The sequence below is a fragment of the Schistocerca americana genome, chromosome 8 (genome assembly GCF_021461395.2).
Source record: "Schistocerca americana isolate TAMUIC-IGC-003095 chromosome 8, iqSchAmer2.1, whole genome shotgun sequence".
Classification (NCBI taxonomy): Eukaryota; Metazoa; Arthropoda; class Insecta; order Orthoptera; family Acrididae; genus Schistocerca; species Schistocerca americana.
This window is the reverse complement of record NC_060126.1, coordinates 133,431,827-133,451,458: the sequence shown is the minus strand read 5'-3', so window position 1 is coordinate 133,451,458 and position 19,632 is coordinate 133,431,827. Positions and strand designations below refer to the sequence as shown.

Here is a 19,632-nt window from a genome sequence, read left to right as displayed (position 1 = left end):
GAAAACTGGAGAGGGCACACAATAAGGTCCTATTCTAAGATCAAAACAGATCTCCAGTCAGTAACGTTTCTACTGCTGGCTCCAACTGTAGCTGCCAACTGTATAATCTACAGCTGAATAATATACTGCTTGAAATATGACTTAACAGGTCAAGAACTGATTCCTGTATATATTCCTCTGTTGATAAATCAATAATGTTATTATTTTCAGTGTGGGTGGATGTGTACTAATTCTTGCTAGGCATCAGCAAACTAAACCAGAAATCGAAGAAAAGTTAAGAGAGAAGTTTTGCATGACCAGTATTGACGAAGTGAAGCAACACATTGGCATGAGTGTAACCACAAATCACAAAATAGTGGGATTATGCTAGACCAAAAGTAATGCAATCATTGGTGTAATACATAATTTTGGAATGTCAGATTGGTGACCTGTCTGAACTCCCACTGAAGTGAATGCAAAATATGATAAAAATCTCTACTATTGGAGAAAGAAAGTACCCTATAGACAAGCGATACGAGGTCTATCTAGAGGTGTACAAATTCCCCTTGCAGCCTGCTTGCCCCTAGCTCCTCTGCAACCATTCATGCAGGTCAGCCTGCCGCGACGTAAACACAAGAGTGTGCGTGTACTGAGGCATAGTGGGTAATGCGGCCGACTTGGGTTCCCCCAAGCCCGGGCTACCTGGATTCCCGCAGGCCTGCCAAGCTTCACAGGACCCGCTCAGCTTGCTGCGCCTGACAACAGGTTGAGCTGTCAAGCTACCGTGATTAGAGTATCCAGGTAGTTAGCCCACAGTTCATTTATCGCAACGGTGGAGGCAGCACAATGAATTGGTCGAACTTTAGTGAGATTGAAAAAAAATTGACAACTGTCGAATACATGCCGGTAACGAAACAGAGCACAAGTGCCGCACGGGAAACGTTTTCGTGTGTTTATGAGGCCGCTTCAAATAAATCGGTAGGTGTGTCTCCATGCAAACTATGTAAAAAATCTCTTAAGTACTTATTCGGGAACCTCCAGTGTGTTACGACATGTGTGCAAATTTATCAAGCAGTTCCCTCACTCCGTAAATATCTTGAAAGAGGACAAAGATTTAGTGGCCGAAAAGTGCATCGAAATGTGTGCTAAGGACTTGAGACCATTTAGCAGTATAGAGGGAGAAAGATTTCATGGTAACCCGCAAACGATGTCAAAATCTTTTGTAAGTTACTCTATTCCATGCACTGTCTGAAATATTATGTAGACAGTGATGTTCCTCTTGATGGTTAAGTGTGCAAAATTCCTTCAAGATCGGAATAAAACTGTAGGTTGGTGTAGAAGTGCGTAAGTAAAGTACCCTCCCCCATGCACCATTCAGAATTTTAAGCAGACATCGCCCTTCATTCTGCTTATCAAGTGTGCCAAATTTCATCAAGATCGGAATAAAAACGTACAATTTGTCTAATTCCGTTAGGTAAAGTAACCTCTGCCATGCACCCTACAAAATTTTATGTAGACTGTGACCTTCCTTTTGGTTTCAAGGTATAGTGTGCAAAATTTCATCAAGATTGAATGCAATACAAACACACGGACACAATGAAAACGCACTTTCAGTTTTTCTCAAATTTTCCAATATTTCGGTCGATTTTCCAAAAATTTTATTTCATAAAAACCTCGTGAAATATACGCGTAAAGGAAGAATGTACAAATAAAACCCAATATTTTTTGACCTACCTGAAATGTTGGAGTTTATCTTTTGGTGCTCAGGTAAAATAAAAACTTTTAATTAACATTCATAATACGACAATGACGAGCGCAGACTAAACGGCTGCATAGCGCAGCTAAGCGGTAATATGGGCAGGCAAGCAAGTTTCCCGCAGCCTGCCCGGGTTGGGTTCTGCTTGGCTTGGCTGGGAGTGAAGCAGCCTGCCCATTCTGTTGACAACGCGTGGCGGCCTGCCCGCCTGGCCACCGGGCAAGCATGAGCGGGTTAAAAGCGGAACGTGTACACCACTGGCTATATCTTGCACCAGTGACAAGACCTGATATTTCATATAGTGTAAACAATCACAGAAATAGCTGAATACTGTGTGTAGAATGGGTTAGTGATCATGTAGATAGATCGTCATGTACTGGCATCAGTAGTTCAGGAAGCTCTGTAGCTTCGACAGCTTCAAACTGAACTCAGTAAACAAGGAGATAATGTGCTATTCTTACATTGCAACAAACAATGTCCAATACGTTGCCACCTACAAACTGCTATCATTCAAGGCTGAAAGATACATATTCATCTGCACTTCATTAGAGATGGTATAAGGTCAAAAATGAAGTTTGTGTGCATTATAAAGTGTGACAAGGTGACTGAAAGTTTCACTAAAGATCCGAGTTGCTGAAGATGGCGGTCGTATGTGCGTGAGGTGTGCTTGCTTGTGTGAATGAATGTGCGGGCTTTTATTTTATTGCAAATAACCACACAAAATTTCCTGCAGACACTAATAAAAATCGATACAAAGAAGTTCGCCTAATGCCACCAACAAACGACTGAGGACACATACGGAAGAATTATTTAAAGTTTAACTTTCTGTCAAAAATGGTGTCATTATAGAGTTGGGGACCAACTTCAAATAGAGGAAGGTTGGGGAAAGAAATTTGCAGTATCCTTTTTCAAAGGAACTGTCCTGATTTTCACTCAATTACTTCAACAAAACAATCTAAAACCTGCCTATTGGCAGTCTAGTCCCTGCACACTTCATCATACGGTGTTCGTCTCTCTCCTCACCCATATGTTGCTATCCCTTCACCTTCCCCTTCCCCGCCCCCTGCAGATTGGTGGTTGCATCCCATGTGATGTTGCACTCTGACCCGAAAGCTACCATGTGACTGTCTTTTAATTGTTCCTGTCTGCAATTTGTCATGTCTTATTTATGGTAAGTAACAATCTGTCTTTTCCTACACTGTTAAAACCTCAATAAAGATGACCAGATAAGGATTTGGATTCCACTTCTCCCAAATTTGAGTCCAATATGCCAATCACTGCACCATTTCTCACGACGACTCAAAGATGAATTCTTGTTCACTTTTGTCTAATCACCAGTTTTTTTAAGTCACTCCTGTCATCTCATGGAGAGGGTGCCTGGGTTGTCCTCAGATAGACAATTCAGTGCAGTGGGCTGTCCCCTGCCCTCGCTCCAAGGAGAGGTGGGAGGGACTGCACTCAAATCTTGGCACCAGATTCCACCTCATATGCCATTCGAATATAATAATTCCAATCCCAAAGAAAGCAGGTGCTGACAGATGTGAAAATTACCGAACAATCAGTTTAATAAGTCACGGATACAAAATACTAACGCGAATTCTTTACAGACAAATGGAAAAACTGGTAGAAGCCGACCTCGGGGAAGATCAGTTTGGATTCCGTAGAAATATTGGAACATGTGACGCAATACTGACCCTACGACTTATCTTAGAAGCTAGATTAAGGAAAGACAAACCTACGTTTCTAGCATTTGTAGACTTGGAGAAAGCTTTTTACAATGTTGACTGGAATACTCTCTTTCAAATTCTGAAGGTGGCTGGGGTAAAATACAGGGAGCGAAATGCTATTTACAATTTGTACAGAAACCAGATGGCAGTTATAAAAGTCGAGGGACATGAAAGGGAAGCAGTGGTTGGGAAGGGAGTGAGACAGGGTTGTAGCCTCTCCCCGATGTTATTCAATCTGTATATTGAGCAAGCAGTAAAGGAAACAAAAGAAAAATTCGGAGTATGTATTAAAATCCATGGAGTAGAAATAAAAACTTTGAGGTTCACCGATGACATTGTAGTTCTGTCAGAGACAACAAAGGACTTGGAAGAGCAGTTGAACGGAATGGATAATGTCTTGAAAGGAGGATATAAGATGAACATCAACAAAAGCAAAACGAGGATAATTGAATGTAGTCGAATTAAGTTGGGTGATGCTGAGGGAATTAGATTAGGAAATGAGACACTTAAAGTAGTAAAGGAGTTTTGCTATTTGGTCGAAGTAGATAGGATATAAAATGTAGACTGGCAATGGGAAGGAAAGCGTTTCTGAAGAAGAGAAATTTGTTAACATCGAGTATAGATTTAAGTGTCAGGAAGTCGTTTCTGAAAGTATTTGTATGGAGCGTAGCCATGTATGGAAGTGAAACATGGACGATAACTAGTTTGGACAAGAAGAGAATACAAGCTTTCAAAATGTGGTACTACAGAAGAATGCTGAAGATTAGATGGGTAGATCATATAACTAATGAGGAGGTATTGAATTGGATTGTGGAGAAGAGAAGTTTGTGGCACAACTTGACTAGAAGAAGGGATCGGTTGCTAGGACATGTTCTGAGGCATCAAGGGATGAACAATTTAGTATTGGAGGGCAGTGTGGAGGGTAAAAATCGTAGAGGGAGACCAAGAGATGAATACACTAAGCAGATTCAGAAGGATGTAGGTTGCAGTAGGTACTGGGAGATGTAGAAGCTTGCACAGGATAGAGTAGCATGGAGAGCTGCATCAAACCAGTCTCAGGACTGAAGACCACAACAACAACATGCCATCCGAATTAGCTCAAAGTGCCTTGTTGCCAGTAACAGGTCTCAAGCAGAATTTACTTGGTGGCCACCATATGTATTTATGAGGTTATCATTGGTTCTAATTTTCATGATTTCATTTATTATGCTTTCTCAAAATCAACTTGTACTGCATTGCAATCTATTCTGTTCAAAATTGAACACATGGCTTCTTTAATGATGTATGCAACAATCACTGATTTGTCTTTCTGCACCAAGCAATGCTGCTGAACACAGTGTTGTTTCTGCCCAATGTACTGCAGCCCACACTCACACACATGCTAAGTGTGTGCAATCCCACGGGATCCTTGGCTGAGCCAAGTAAGTCTTTATTCTTCTGTAGTGGTCGAAAGATTGTTTTAACATCGTATTTCTGACGGTACCTTGCGATCTTTGCTGTAGGTGGTCCCACATAATGCCAGTCATTTCCCCCTCTTCCCGTGTTATTTTGGAGCTGCATATTGCCCTCTCAATTTGTGTATCACTGCAGCCGCTCCTCTGGAAGACATCCCTCATGTGTTTCAGTTCTGTAGAGAGGCTTTTCTGGTCACTTAACCATAGCCCTGTGAAGTCCTGAACAGCGCTGTTTTTGGCCATGTGGTCCCAGTTAGAGACATACAAATACAGATCAGTGTGTGTCGGTTTCCTATATAGTGAAGTAATCTGCTGTTTTGTTTCTCTCTCTCTCTCTCTCTCTCTCTCTTCCGTACCCAAATGTTTGGATGGTAGACAGCTGATTTTTTTCATCTCCATGGTGAATTTCACCTTCTCTTGGATGACTGTGACCAAAAAATTCGTCAAGGGCTTCTTTGCCATGTGGTTACAGAACAAAGGTGTCATCCACCTATCTGTAGGAGTTCGAGGCACACAATTTTCACAAAAATTTCGTAAAATTATTTCATTTCCTATTTCTTTCTGCCCCTTTTGTCCAATTCATTTTTTCATTTTCTTGTTTCATCTAGCAATTTTTACCACGTAGTAAATGCTAAATGTGGAAATGGAGGAAACTCTCAAATTTAAGAGTGTCACCTTGCATACTACACTCATGCTCATAAATTAAGGATAATGCTGAGACATGGTGAAACACCTCGGGATATGACCATGTGGTGCATTTGAACTGCGGTCATCGCACGGTGGCGCTGTCCACATACGCAAAGGTGTTTTGGTGAATGTCAGAGTACGGTGCAGCGAGTAAGTCTGCAGATGTTTTCAGACATGCTAATGGTGACTGTGTGTTGAAAATGGCTCAAAGAACACATATTGATGACTTTATGAGGGGTAGAATACTAGGGCGACTGGAGGCTGGTCAAACACAGCAGGTCGTAGCACAGGCTCTCCGTGTGCCACAAAGTGTGATCTCAAGATTATGGCAATGATTCCAGCAGACAGGACATGTCCAGGCACTACAGTACGGAATGTCCACAGCGTACAACACCACAAGAAGTCCGATATCTCACCATTAGTGCCCGCATACAGCCACGGAGTACTGCAAGTAACCTCGCTCGGGATCTCACCGCAGCCACTGGAACAGTTGTCTCCAGACACACAGTCTACAGAAGACTGAACAGACATGGTTTATTCACCTGGAGACCTGCAAGATGCATTCCACTGACCCCTGGTCACAGAAGAGCCCATAAAGCCTGGTGTCAAGAACACAGTACATGCCCATTGGAACAGTGGTCCCAGGCTACGTTCACAGACGAGTCCAGGTATAGTCTGAACAGTGATTCTCGCCGGGTTTTCATCTATCGTAAACCAGGAACCAGATACCAACCCCTAATGTCCTTGAAAGGGACCTGTATGGAGGTCGTGGTTTGATGATGTGGGGTGGGATTATGATTGGTGCACGTACACCCCTGCATGCCTTTGACAGAGGAACTGTAACAGGTCAAGTGCATTGGGATGTCATTTTGCACCAGTATGTTTGCTTTTCAGGGGTGCAGTGGGTCCCACCTTCCTCCTGATGGATGATAATTCATGGCCCCATTGAGCTGCCATAGTGGAGGAGTACTTTGAAACAGATGATATCAGGCAAATGGAGTGGCCTGCCTGTTCTCCAGACCTAAACCCCATCGAGCACGTCTGGGATGCTATCGGTCGACGTATCGCTGCACGTCTTCAAACCCCTAGGACACTTCAGGAGCTTCGACAGGCGCTGGTGCAAGAATGGGACGCTATACCACAGCAGCTGCTTGACCACCTCATTCAGAGTATGCCAACCCGTTGTGCAGTCTGTGTACGTGTGCATGGTGATCATATCCCATATTGATAGCGGGGTGCATGCATAGGAATCAGTGGTGTTTTGTAGCACTTGTCTTTCGGGACAGTTTTCTCAACTTAGCACCAATACCGGGGACTTACAGATCTGTGTCATGCGTGTTCCCTATGTGCCTATGCTATTAGTACCAACTTTGTGTAGTGCCACGTTGTGTGGCACCACATTCTGCAATTATCCTTAATTTATGAGAATGAGTGTATATACGCATATTGATATTTGAAACGACAAACCAGTGTTATAGCCAGAAAGCATACAGTCAAGGGCTGAAGGTGAGAGCTACAGGAACTTGTGAATGTAGGCTCTCCCAGCGAAATACAGTGACATATTCTCAGCATGTCAGCTGAGTAAGATGGTTGATGAGAGCAATGTTATGGTCAGTTCATTTGGCTGATATCTCTAGAAGAGATTTGGTTGGTTGGTTGGGTTGGGTTGTTTTTGGGGAAGGAGACCAGACAGCGAGGTCATCCGATTAGGGAAGAACGGGAAATGAAATCGGTCGTGCCCTTTCAAAGGAACCATCCCGGCATTTGCCAGGAGCGATTTAGGGAAATCACGGAAAACCTAAATCAGGATGGCCAGAAATGGGATTGAGCCGTCGTCCTCCCGAATGCAAGTCCAGTGTGATAGCCACTGCGCCACATCGCTCGGTGGACATTTGGTGTTGCAGTGATTAAAATCTTACAGCTTCGTGTAAAGCAGATGCATCCAATACCCTTACCACCCCAAGCGAAACAAATGTCTACAATAATGGCAAAGTTTAGGTGAAGAACACCATCAAACAATAAGAACAATGTCAGGCAAACTGAAAAAAGTAGACATATGTAATTACTTAAACCACAGGGAGGCTGTATTCACTGGCTTTGCAAGAAGAGCAAGCAATGCTATGTGTACATATTTATGTTAATCACTACAAATCTTCAATAAGCCAACATACCAAGTCACATTTTCAGAAGTCACACATTTAAAACAATTGGAAAATCTGCAAATTTATTTAGAGTTAAAACATATCTTGGGAAAAAAGGTTGCCATTACTTATGAAGGAACTACTTACAAGAACTAATTTCAGATTAAGGAAAATTTTTAAAAAATGTCTTTCTTTGTGTACCATATTTTACGGACTATAAGATGCACTTTTTTCTTTAAAAAATTGCCTCTAAAATTCATTTTATCTGTTAAGTCCCATAGTGCTCAGAGCCATTCACGTTCATCTTATACTCAAAATTAATATAAAAATGTCGAGTGTTTGATTTAAAATTCCCACCAGTCTTGAAAACAGCCATATATTCCATACCATGGGTAACCTATTTGTGTCCGGCAGCATTGGATTCAACTGGCAGCAGCAGTGCACCAATGCGACAAACATGAGTTGCGGGGTTTCACAAGCTGGCAAACATTGTCTCCCTTCTGTCCCGCCATCACAAACCCAGAACACTGACTAGCCTATGATGCATCATTGCCATCTACAGTGCCAGTGAACTTCAACTGAAAGTGATTTGTGTTATTGGTAACAGGACAATATTTTTGTTAGTAGCTAGTTTTGTAAGGGAAGTAAGTAAAAGGTACTCATAATGCAGGCTACAGAGCAGCTGAGTGGCATTTCAGCCCTCCACCAACAGATAAAACTATCCATGATTGGTGAGTGATAAACAGAACTGTAAAAAACAAGAAAGACTCGCCAAACATATAAATAGAGGACTGAATGCAAAATGGCCAAAGTTAGAAGATGATATATTGAAATGGATTCAAGGACACTGTCAAAATGGCACTGGAATTAATACAAAAATGATTTGAATGCACACTTGCAAGCTAGCGCTACAGTGGAAATTAACAGACTTTAAGAGTGGATTTGGTTGGTGTTACAGGTTTATAAAGCATCATAAAATTTGCACATGAACCAAAACCAAAATATCTCAGAAAATGCCCCAAGAAGAGAAAATATTATCTTTTCTTTGCTTTATTATTCAACATCGAAAGAAAACCGGTGTGGAACTAAGTAAAATAGCAACCATGGACAAATCTCCTCCGACACGTGACTGTGTCGAGTAACAGAACTGTTGCCATGAAACGTGCTGAAACTGTAACTATAAAAACAAGAGGACAAGAAAAAATGCACTACACTGTCATCCTTTCATGTTGCGCTTACAGTATTAAACTTAATCCAAGGATCATTTTCAAGCACAAAACAGTGCCAAACCCTTCTGAAATACTGCTGGGTGTTGTTCACATACATGACAAGGGTTGGATGGGTGGGGCTGGTATGAAATTACGGATTAACAAAGTGTGTGAGAGAATTAAAAGTGCTTTGCTGAATATGAGTTCTTGTCTTGTGCTAGATCAGTTTAGAGCTCATTTGAAAAATTCTGTGAAAGAGAAATTGAGACAAGGAAGCCCAGAGCTTGCTGTTATTCCAGGATGACTTGCTTCACAACAACAACCTCTTGATATCCTGATAAATAAACCACTTAAAGTGAATATGAGCGAGGAATGGAACAAATGGATGACGAATGAAACCAACATGAATTCAAGCCAAAGGGAGCTTTAAAACGAACTACAACTAAACAAGTGTGTCAGCGGATAAAAGAGTCGTAGTCTAGAATGAGAGAAAAAAGTATTGTTAAATCTTTCAAGAACTGCGGCACAAGAAATGCTCCCAATGGCAGTATGCACCAGCTTTGTACAAAGAGGACAATATTGATGACAAAAAGGAAAAGGAAGAAGAAGGAGGAAAGTTCAGATGATGATTTTCAGGGATTTTAAATGTCAGTTTAATTTTATAATACAAAAAATTTTTATTTCTAAACTAAGAAGATTTTAGTCTGGCTTGGTCATCTAATAATAAAAATGGTAAATATGTTAACTTTTTTTTAAAAAAAAAAAATGGTTAAAAATTAAAGTGTTTCTTACAATCCGTAGCATCCTATATTCAATAAAACATGGTATTTCAGTGTCTTGTTTATACCTGACAAATTGTATTACCATTAGTACAATGTGGTATAATTATTACAATTACTCAATCATTCAATAATTTTTATGAAGTACAATTGGGACTAACAAGGTCTCTGATTACATTTACTGTTATATTATTATGTCCGAGATAAATTCTTAAGACATCATATAAATTGTAGGACTTATTATAGTAAGTTAGATACTTAATAAAATAATATTGAAATTCAATCATATGGTGTTTATTTAAAATTCTCAAAATTCTACTCATCTCTAAGTACAAAATTTCCATTTGAATTCTTAAGTCTGCAGGCAGAATTTCATCCCAATGGATGCTGCCACACCACATGTTCAGAAAGAGAATCTTTCTTGTGATAAATACCAATGAAAAAAAGATTCTATAAAAAATCATAGAGTATTGCTGTCTTGCGCAGTAAAACATGTTCTGTGGCACATCTATCTAGCAGCTTGCTCAGTGATGAGACTGTGATCAAAGTCCAATGAATCTGATTTCACATCCTAATCGATACCCAAGACTACAGCACATCATTTGACTGATTGTCTTTCTGTTCTCCATGTTGTTGATGTCGTCGTTTTCAGTCCAGAGACTGGTTTAATACAGCTCTCCATGCTACTCTATGCTGTGTAAGTAACTACTGCAACCTACATCCTTCTCAATCTGCTTAGTGTATTCATCCCTTGGTCTCTCTCTACAATTTTTACCCTCCACGCTTCTCTGCAATACTAGATTGGTGATCCCTTGATGCCTCAGAACATGCCCTACCAACCGATCTCTTCTTATAGTCAAGTTGTGCCACAAATTCCTCTTCTCCCCAATTCTATTCAGTACTTCCTCATTAGTTACTTGATCTACCCACCTAATCTTCAGCATTCTTCTGTAGCATCACATTTTGAAAGCTTGTATTCTCTTCTTGTCTAAACTATTTATTGTCCATGTTTCACTTACACATATGGCTACACTCCATGCAAATACTTTCAGAAAATACTTCCTGACACTTAAATCTATAATCAATGTTAACAAATTTCTCTTCTTCAGAAACGCTTTCCTTGCCATTGTCAGTCTACATTTTATATTCTCTCTACTTTAACCATCAGAAGTTATTTTGCTCTCCAAATAGCAAAACTCATCTACTACTTTAAGTGTCTCATTTCCTAATCTAATTTCCTCAGCATAACCTGATGTAATGGGGCTAAATTCCACTATCCTCATTTTGTTTTTGTTGATGTTCATCTTATATCCTCCTTTCAGAACACTGTTCATTCCATTCAACTGCTGTTCCGGGTCCTTTGCCATCTCTGACAGAATTACAATGTCATTGGCAAACCTCAAAGTTTTTATTTCTTCTCCGTGGAAGTTAATTCCCACTTCACCATGGATTTGAATTCCTACTACAAATTTTTCTTTTGTTTCCTTTACTGCTTGCTCAATATACAGATTGAATGACATCGGGGATAGGCTACAACCCCGTATCACTCCCTTCCCAATTACTGCTTCCCTTTCATGCCCCTTGGCTCTTATAACCGGTTTCTGTACAAATTGTAAATAGCCTTTCGCTCCCTGTACTTGACCTTTGTCACCTTGCTAGAAAAGTAGGTTTGCCTTTCCTTAATCTGTCACCTAAGATAAGCCGCAGGGTAAGTATTGCCCCACGTGTTCCAACATTTCTACGGAATCCGAACTGATTTTCCCCGAGGTCGGCTTCTATCAGTTTTTCCATTCGTCTGTACAAAATCCATGTCAGTCTTTTGCAGCCGTAACTAATTAAACTGATGGTTTGGTAATTTTCACACCTGGCGACACCTGCTTTTTTTGGGATTGGAATTATTATATTCTTCTTGAAGTCTGAGGGTATTTCGCCTGTCTCATTCATCTTGCTCGCCAGATGGTAGAGTTTTGTCATGGTTGGTTCTCCCAAGGCTATCAGTAGTTCTAATGAAATGTCATCTACTCCTGGGGGTCTGTTCTCCACACGCCCTTCCAATTTTCAGGATCCAAACCCAGTTAGCTATCAGTAATTTTGGCTGCTGCAACAAGCCTGTCAGGTGATAATATAAGGAGCAATCAAAAAGTTTCCATTTGAGAGAGTTGCTGCAGCATATAGGCAACACAGTGCAACCCCAATGTGGGTGTATAATAACTTGACATGTAGGCAAAGGATCTGTGTGCGGTTCATGTATTTCCAACATGTGTGCAGTAAATGCAGGAGCAAGAACTATGGTAATGTTATTAAGAAATGCATCCAAACAAGATGAGCACACTGCTATTCTTTTCTCAGCTGCTAAAGAATAATGACAATAAGAGGTATCCATCAGAGAACAAAGTGTGTGTATGGGGTAGCAAGGTCTTTTGAAACCACTATTGTGGAATACTGACAACAGGTTCTGTTGCTTCATGACAATACACGTCCCCATATCGTGAAAGTCGCAATGCAGAAATTGTGCCAACCCAAATGGAAGACACTACACTACCCTACCTGCAGTTCTGATCTCTTCCCATGGAATTATCATGCCTTCAGTCCCTTAAAAAAGGAGGTGAAGGGTCAACGATTCCTGTCGAACGAGGAAGCACAGCACACAGTTACAGACTTTTTCATGCAGCAGGACAAGGTGTTTTACCACAAAGGTATCTTCAACCTGGCCCATTGGTGGGATGATTGCCTCGATGATTTTACCAGATTAGCATACGTATTCTGGATTGTATGACCTTCGAACAGAAACCCTTTGATTATCCCTGTAGATAAACATGCCTTCATTGTCATCTCCATAACAAGTAAAAAATCACCCAGAAAGGTATACTTACACAGAAGTGCTGCTGGGATGGGACATCTGCCACTAAATCTCATAGGAGTTCCCCACAGTGTAGTATAAAGAAGAAATAAGCAGCATGTGAATCTGTAAGATGTGATGACATTCATGGTTTGCCAACTGACTGATTCAAAACCAGAAAAAATAAGCCTTTATCCCACTCATTTAAAGATTTAAGAAGCTGAAGTGTGATGTGCCACTACTGCTTACAGAAACACACTGAAGAAAAATTTCAGGCATAAGACTCCATCTTGTGTCAAAATGTCACAAGGCAATAGGGAATTGTGCACATGTGATGAACCATCAAAGATTATTCTCCACTTAGCTAGCTACTCCAGTGCTTCCATTCTGTATTGTATGATGAGAAAGAAAAAATACACTCCAGGAAATGGAAAAAAGAACACATTGACACCGGTGTGTCAGACCCACCATACTTGCTCCGGACACTGTGAGAGGGCTGTACAAGCAATGATCACACGCACGGCACAGCGGACACACCAGGAACCGCGGTGTTGGCCGTCGAATGCCGCTAGCTGCGCAGCATTTGTGCACCGCCGCCGTCAGTGTCAGCCAGTTTGCCGTGGCATACGGAGCTCCATCGCAGTCTTTAACACTGGTAGCATGCCGTGACAGCGTGAACGTGAACCGTATGTGCAGTTGACGGACTTTGAGCGAGGGCGTATAGTGGGCATGCGGGAGGCCAGGTGGACGTACCGCCGAATTGCTCAACACGTGGGGCGTGAGGTCTCCACAGTACATCGATGTTGTCGCCAGTGGTCGGCGGAAGGTGCACGTGCCCGTCGACCTGGGACCGGACCGCAGCGACGCACGGATGCACGCCAAGACCGTAGGATCCTACGCAGTGCCGTAGGGGACCGTACCGCCACTTCCCAGCAAATTAGGGACACTGTTGCTCCTGGGGTATCGGCGAGGACCATTCGCAACCGTCTCCATGAAGCTGGGCTACGGTCCCGCACACCGTTAGGCCGTCTTCCGCTCATGCCCCAACATCGTGCAGCCCGCCTCCAGTGGTGTCGCGACAGGCGTGAATGGAGGGACGAATGGAGACGTGTCGTCTTCAGCGATGAGAGTCGCTTCTGCCTTGGTGCCAATGATGGTCGTATGCGTGTTTGGCGCCGTGCAGGTGGGCGCCACAATCAGGACTGCATACGACCGAGGCACACAGGGCCAACACCCAGCATCATGGTGTGGGGAGCGATCTCCTACACTGGCCGTACACCACTGGTGATCGTCGAGGGGACACTGAATAGTGCACGGTACATCAAAAACCGTCATCAAACCCATCGTTCTACCATTCCTAAACCGGCAAGGGAACTTGCTGTTCCAACAGGACAATGCACGTCCGCATGTATCCCGTGCCACCCAACGTGCTCTAGAAGGTGTAAGTCAACTACCCTGGCCAGCAAGATCTCCGGATCTGTCCCCCATTGAGCATGTTTGGGACTGGATGAAGCGTAGTCTCACGCGGTCTGCACGTCCAGCACGAACGCTGGTCCAACTGAGGCGCCAGGTGGAAATGGCATGGCAAGCCGTTCCACAGGAGTACATCCAGCATCTCTACGATCGTCTCCATGGGAGAATAGCAGCCTGCATTGCTGCGAAAGGTGGATATACACTGTACTAGTGCCGACATTGTGCATGCTCTGTTGCCTGTGTCTATGTGCCTGTGGTTCTGTCAGTGTGATCATGTGATGTATCTGACCCCAGGAATGTGTCAATAAAGTTTCCCCTTCCTGGGACAATGAATTCACGGTGTTCTTATTTCAATTTCCAGGAGTGTAGTTTGTATGTATAAAACAATGAACACTGAGATTTTTATTTTTCTCAAATGCTGTGTTATATTGAGAGTAAACATTTCGTGAAATTGGTGACTATTAGTGAATTTTCTTTGTAATGAATCAAAACCTCTTTCTGGCACTGCTATTATACAGGGTGATTCAAAAAGAATACCACAACTTTAAAAATGTGTATTTAATGAAAGAAACATAATATAACCTTCTGTTATACATCATTACAAAGATTATTTAAAAAGGTTTTTTTTCACTCAAAAACAAGTTCAGAGATGTTCAATATGGCCCCCTCCAGACACACGAGCAATATCAACCCGATACTCCAACTCGTTCCACACTCTCTGTAGCATATCAGGCGTAACAGTTTGGATAGCTGCTGTTATTTCTCGTTTCAAATCATCAATGGTGGCTGGGAGAGGTGGCCGAAACACCATATCCTTAACATACCCCCATAAGAAAAAATCGCAGGGGGTAAGATCAGGGCTTCTTGGAGGCCAGTGATAAAGTGCTCTGTCACGGGCTGCCTGGCGGCCGATCCATCGCCTCGGGTAGTTGACGTTCAGGTAGTTACGGACAGATAAGTGCCAATGTGGTGGCGCTCCATCCTGCTGAAATATGAATTGTTGTGCTTCTTGTTCGAGCTGAGGGAACAGCCAATTCTCTAACATCTCCAGATACTGTAGTCCAGTTACAGTAGCACCTTCGAAGAAAAAGGGACCAAAAACTTTATTGGCTGAAATGGCGAACAAATGTACAACTAAATGAAACTTTATAGCTCTCTTAATTCGCCGACAGATAGTGCTTAGCTCTGCCTTTTGTCGTTGCAGAGTTTTAAATTCCTAAAGTTGTGGTATTCTTTTTGAATCACCCTGTACATATGAAAGACCTTTTTTGTTTTTTAAAGTGATGCTACTCCCAATTCATATTTTTCCTAGAAAACATCGTTGAATTCTTCCAAAACGACAGTATATTTCAGTGAGTGTGACCTCTGTGTTGATCTCTGATCGTCATTACTTTTAAGTCCCAGAATCAATGCTTTCCTTCATCTGACAAAGAAGATTTTTCATGACGGGACATGTCATTCACTGTAACATGACTGACATTAACACCAGACATCTCCCCATTTCAAATACACCAAAATCTTGAGAGAATGAGGACTGCAGAATATGAGAGACGTATTGATAGGCTGTCCTTTAGCATCTTCCAGTACTGGCATCCATCTATTAAACTATGTATTAATCTTGGAATCCAGCAAGCTTGCATCCAACAAGTTCATATCCAGCATTCCCACATAATGACTACATGGGGAATGTGTTCTCAATTTCACGAGCAAAAACAAAGTCAGCGTGCCGTTTGTCCAATCTCCTGTAGGCTTAAACCTGACAAAGGTATGATTTGTAAACATTAAGTATAGCAACTCAAATCCTGTAACTGCTTAAGGTTTGTGTGCAATGACTTGCGATCATAGGCTGTTACCTAGTTCCATGCCGAAGTAGCTGGATTGGTTTACAACCTCAAATAATGTGTGTGTGTGTGTGTGTGTGTGCGTGTGGGGTGGTTTTTTTTTTTTTTTTTTTTACCAGCAGAGTTTGAAGACGTGTGAAATGATACAACCGCACATCCATGTTGCCCACTTGCCGTTCTCCACTGCATATAGACATGTGATGGGTTTTCTTGATTTTTAGAAAGGCCTACTTTTTTTTTTTCTGCAATCCTTGATATTGCGCCCCCTTTTTTGACACAGCATGAGGCCTTCAACTTGTTGTTTGTTTCCTCGACGTTCAGCACTTTTGAAAAATATTGCATCCAATGGAGCTGAGTGTCACAAAACATACAATATTCCAAATAACCTCTTTTAGCCTTGCTGTCATTTCTTGGTATTTTCATATCCGCATACAGTATGGTGGCTTAGATATGAGTATGTCTGAAGTGGTACTGTCTCAATTCTGGCTCTGTCCAATTCTTCATTCAAAAATTCTGTTAACTTTGTGATATGACTTTCAATTCCTTCTGCAAGTGTAGATAACGCAGCAGTTAACAACATTTTCAGGCACCCATGCACAATGTTGGATGCCAACATGAGACAGTAATCGTTCATATTCTTCCACAAAGATTGTAAACAAGTTAACTTCCAAAAGCCACTAGCAGAAGCTACTTGTACAAGTTATTAGCTGTGGAAACACCCCCATCAAGTTGAATTCTACAAGTTTTATCAACTCACAGAAGTAGCTTCTACAAGTTAGTGGCAACAGTTTCTTGCATCTTGTTGCAATTACTTGCCAAACTTTCCCAGTCGCTAGAAGTTTTTCTCAGACTTTTAAAAGCTTTTTCTGTTCAAAACCATTATGAAAATGTCAGTGTGGAAAAGAAGAATGGTACAATGAGAGACAGGCTAATCAAATGTACCACTGGAATCACTAAAAATGTAGTTCACCACCACAGCCGAAGACGTGTGAAATTAATTTACAGATTACTTCGTTTCAGCAGAAGGAAAGGTAGCATCACAGTGTAGATGACTTTACATTTTAGTTGATTTTTTTATGTTAGCCTAAACATAAATGCATTATATCTGTAACAAAAGTAATAAACACTACTGCAAAAAATGAAGAGTAATTGCAATGCCTTCTTTCGGTGGTAGAGCCTGCCACATTTTTTAATCCTGTTTATGAATATCTGATTGCACAACAGACAAAATACTCGAAACTAACATGTGACAATAAAAATCAATATTACTATATCAGAATCTGGCACTGATTTCTCTCAACTGCAAAAAAAACTGGCACTTCGTTACCAACGTAAGTTACCTAAAAATCCATGCAGAAGATAAAAGTTTTGACATTCCCTACCACAAATATAAATTCAACCTCCTTGGGGAATGTTTCTAATTTGATGTTCCTTCCAGTCTGTTTGCTTATCCACCACATGAGTTTCTCCTATATGATTTAACGAACCTTCCCCCTTGCCCCTCTTCCACCATTCATGGCATAAGATCCATTTCCGAAACCTATATTGGTTGTTTCCGTGTTATATTTTTCAGTTACATCACAGCTTCTCCAATTCATTGAAAGCGTGGTGACAGAGATCTAAAACATTTTCTGAAAGCAAAATTCCTAGGATTTTTACATAATTATTGCTGCATATTTCACACATATCTTACAGTTCTATTCCAAAAAACACTGGAATGTAAGGAAAGTGCAAGAATGTAGCTGCACAGACAGTTGCTGACAGCAAAACAATTCAGAGATACTTTGGAGATTCCTTTAATTTCGTAGTGTTAAATTTTGCAGGATCTAAGTTAATGTGTGATTAATGAGTTAGAGAGTGCATTTCAAAAGAAACTAAGATTCTATTTTTGTACTTACATCAGTCTTCATTGTCGAAGAACCAACTTCTGCCCGAGTAGATTCTTTCTGGCACTGTTGCTGCACCACTATAGGTAAAAACCGTGACAAAATATGACAAACAAACCCCAGCAGCATTGTCACCTGCAAGGTAAACAGACTGTTCAGATGGCTGTGTGTCAATCATAAAGGTATGGAGTTGTTTAAGAAAAAAAAGTAGCACAATTAAAACTTTACTGGAAACACAAATTATCACTTGCAAATCATGTTTCAGTCTTGCACCTGCAACATAGTATGTGTTTAAATTCAATAACACTTCTACAGATTCAATAAATTTAGAAGAAATTACTATCCAAATCCTCAGTGTAATATAAGCTTGAGTGTGTGTGTGTGTGTGTGTGTGTGTGTGTGTGTGTGTGCATACACTAATCAGTCTTTGAAACAAAAACATTTCCTTGAGAATCTCATTAAATTAGGGAAAATACCCTAACCAATACAAAGCTACCACAATGTTTGTCCTGCCCTCAGAGAAAATTGGTGGCAGGACCATTGAAACTCTATGGGCTAGCACAAATATACAAATTTCAGAAACCACCCTTATCTATGGATTTATCTGTGAGCCACGAGGCTAAGATCTGTTTTGTGTGTAGTCAACATCACTTCAGTTTTTTGCTCATGAGGATATCCATCACAGTCTAATGGTTTATTGACTGCAGCGTCTTGCCCAACATTTCCAATTTCTCTTCTTCCAAGTGTCACAAACTTTCTTCTCATAATGACACCTGGGAGGATGGTGCTATCCTGATAGGCAATACTGGATGCCTGCATCCCAAAATCATTGCCCCTAACAGAAAGACACATACCTCACCAGACTTTTAATTCTGAGGATATGTTCACTTCATATACTGATTTCATTTCATGTGTGAACTGGTAGACACAAAGTACTTTTTGGATTGAGTTCCTTGTCATGTATTGTACAAATTTTGGAAATATAGACCTTCAAATCCCCTTCTATTAATAATAACAAAACAGTAAAGGGCATCCACCTCCTTGGCCCCAGCGGTATACAAGGTTAATCATCTAATGGAAATGGAAAGTGCTACTGATGTGTGGTTTTCACAAAATGGGTTGGTAGTGAGACGCTTGTATTGTTACACAGTAAACAGATTGTAATAATTCTTAGAAAGTGTATTTTTTGTGAAAACATACACTTTTTTTGAATGGAACAATGCCTATTCACATTAACAAACTAAAAGTAAATTAGAACATCAGTTGCAGCATTCTAGTGGAAGTTGTTTACAAGATACTGTATTTAGAAAAGTTTCCACACTGACATTTGTTTGTGGCACTCAACCTGCGTAGTTGCAACTAAGTAGAATGTTGTTACGTCTGCTTAGAGAGAGAGAGAGAGAGAGAGAGAGAGAGAGAGAGAGAGAGAGAGAGAGAGTGTGTGTGTGTGTGTGTGTGTGTGTGTGTGTTCACTGAGTACAGTGCAACTTGTTAGTCACTTAGTGTGTGACAGTCTAAGCAGGAGATCGTGAGTGGATGATAGGATTCACCAACGTAGAAATAGCTGACGTGCTCATGGTGTATCGAGAGAGTAGGATGAATGCAGTTTGTTCTAGCACAGTGTATGGGGCAAGATATCCCAATAGATGTCAAACATCTCAGCAGTTATTTATCAACCTCTTCGGCCAGTTACATGAAAGTGGTAAGTCAAACACCCAGACAATGCAAGAGAAGGAAACAAGTGGTGACGCATGTGGGGGAAATTAATGTTCTTGCTGCTGTTGCAGCTGATCCGTATATCAGCTCCCGTGCAATTGCATGAGGAACTGACACGAGTCAGGAAAGTGTCTTATGCATTCTCC

General features: G+C 41.2%; 1 protein-coding gene across 1 annotated transcript in view; it reads right to left on the bottom strand.

The window, feature by feature from the left end:
- LOC124545625 overlaps positions 1-19,632 on the bottom strand; it is a 409,511-nt gene that overhangs the window by 199,247 nt on the left and 190,632 nt on the right. The window contains exon 14 of the mRNA XM_047124572.1: positions 17,783-17,905. Coding sequence (XP_046980528.1) covers positions 17,783-17,905 — 123 coding nt within the window. The remainder of the gene's footprint in view (positions 1-17,782; positions 17,906-19,632) is intronic.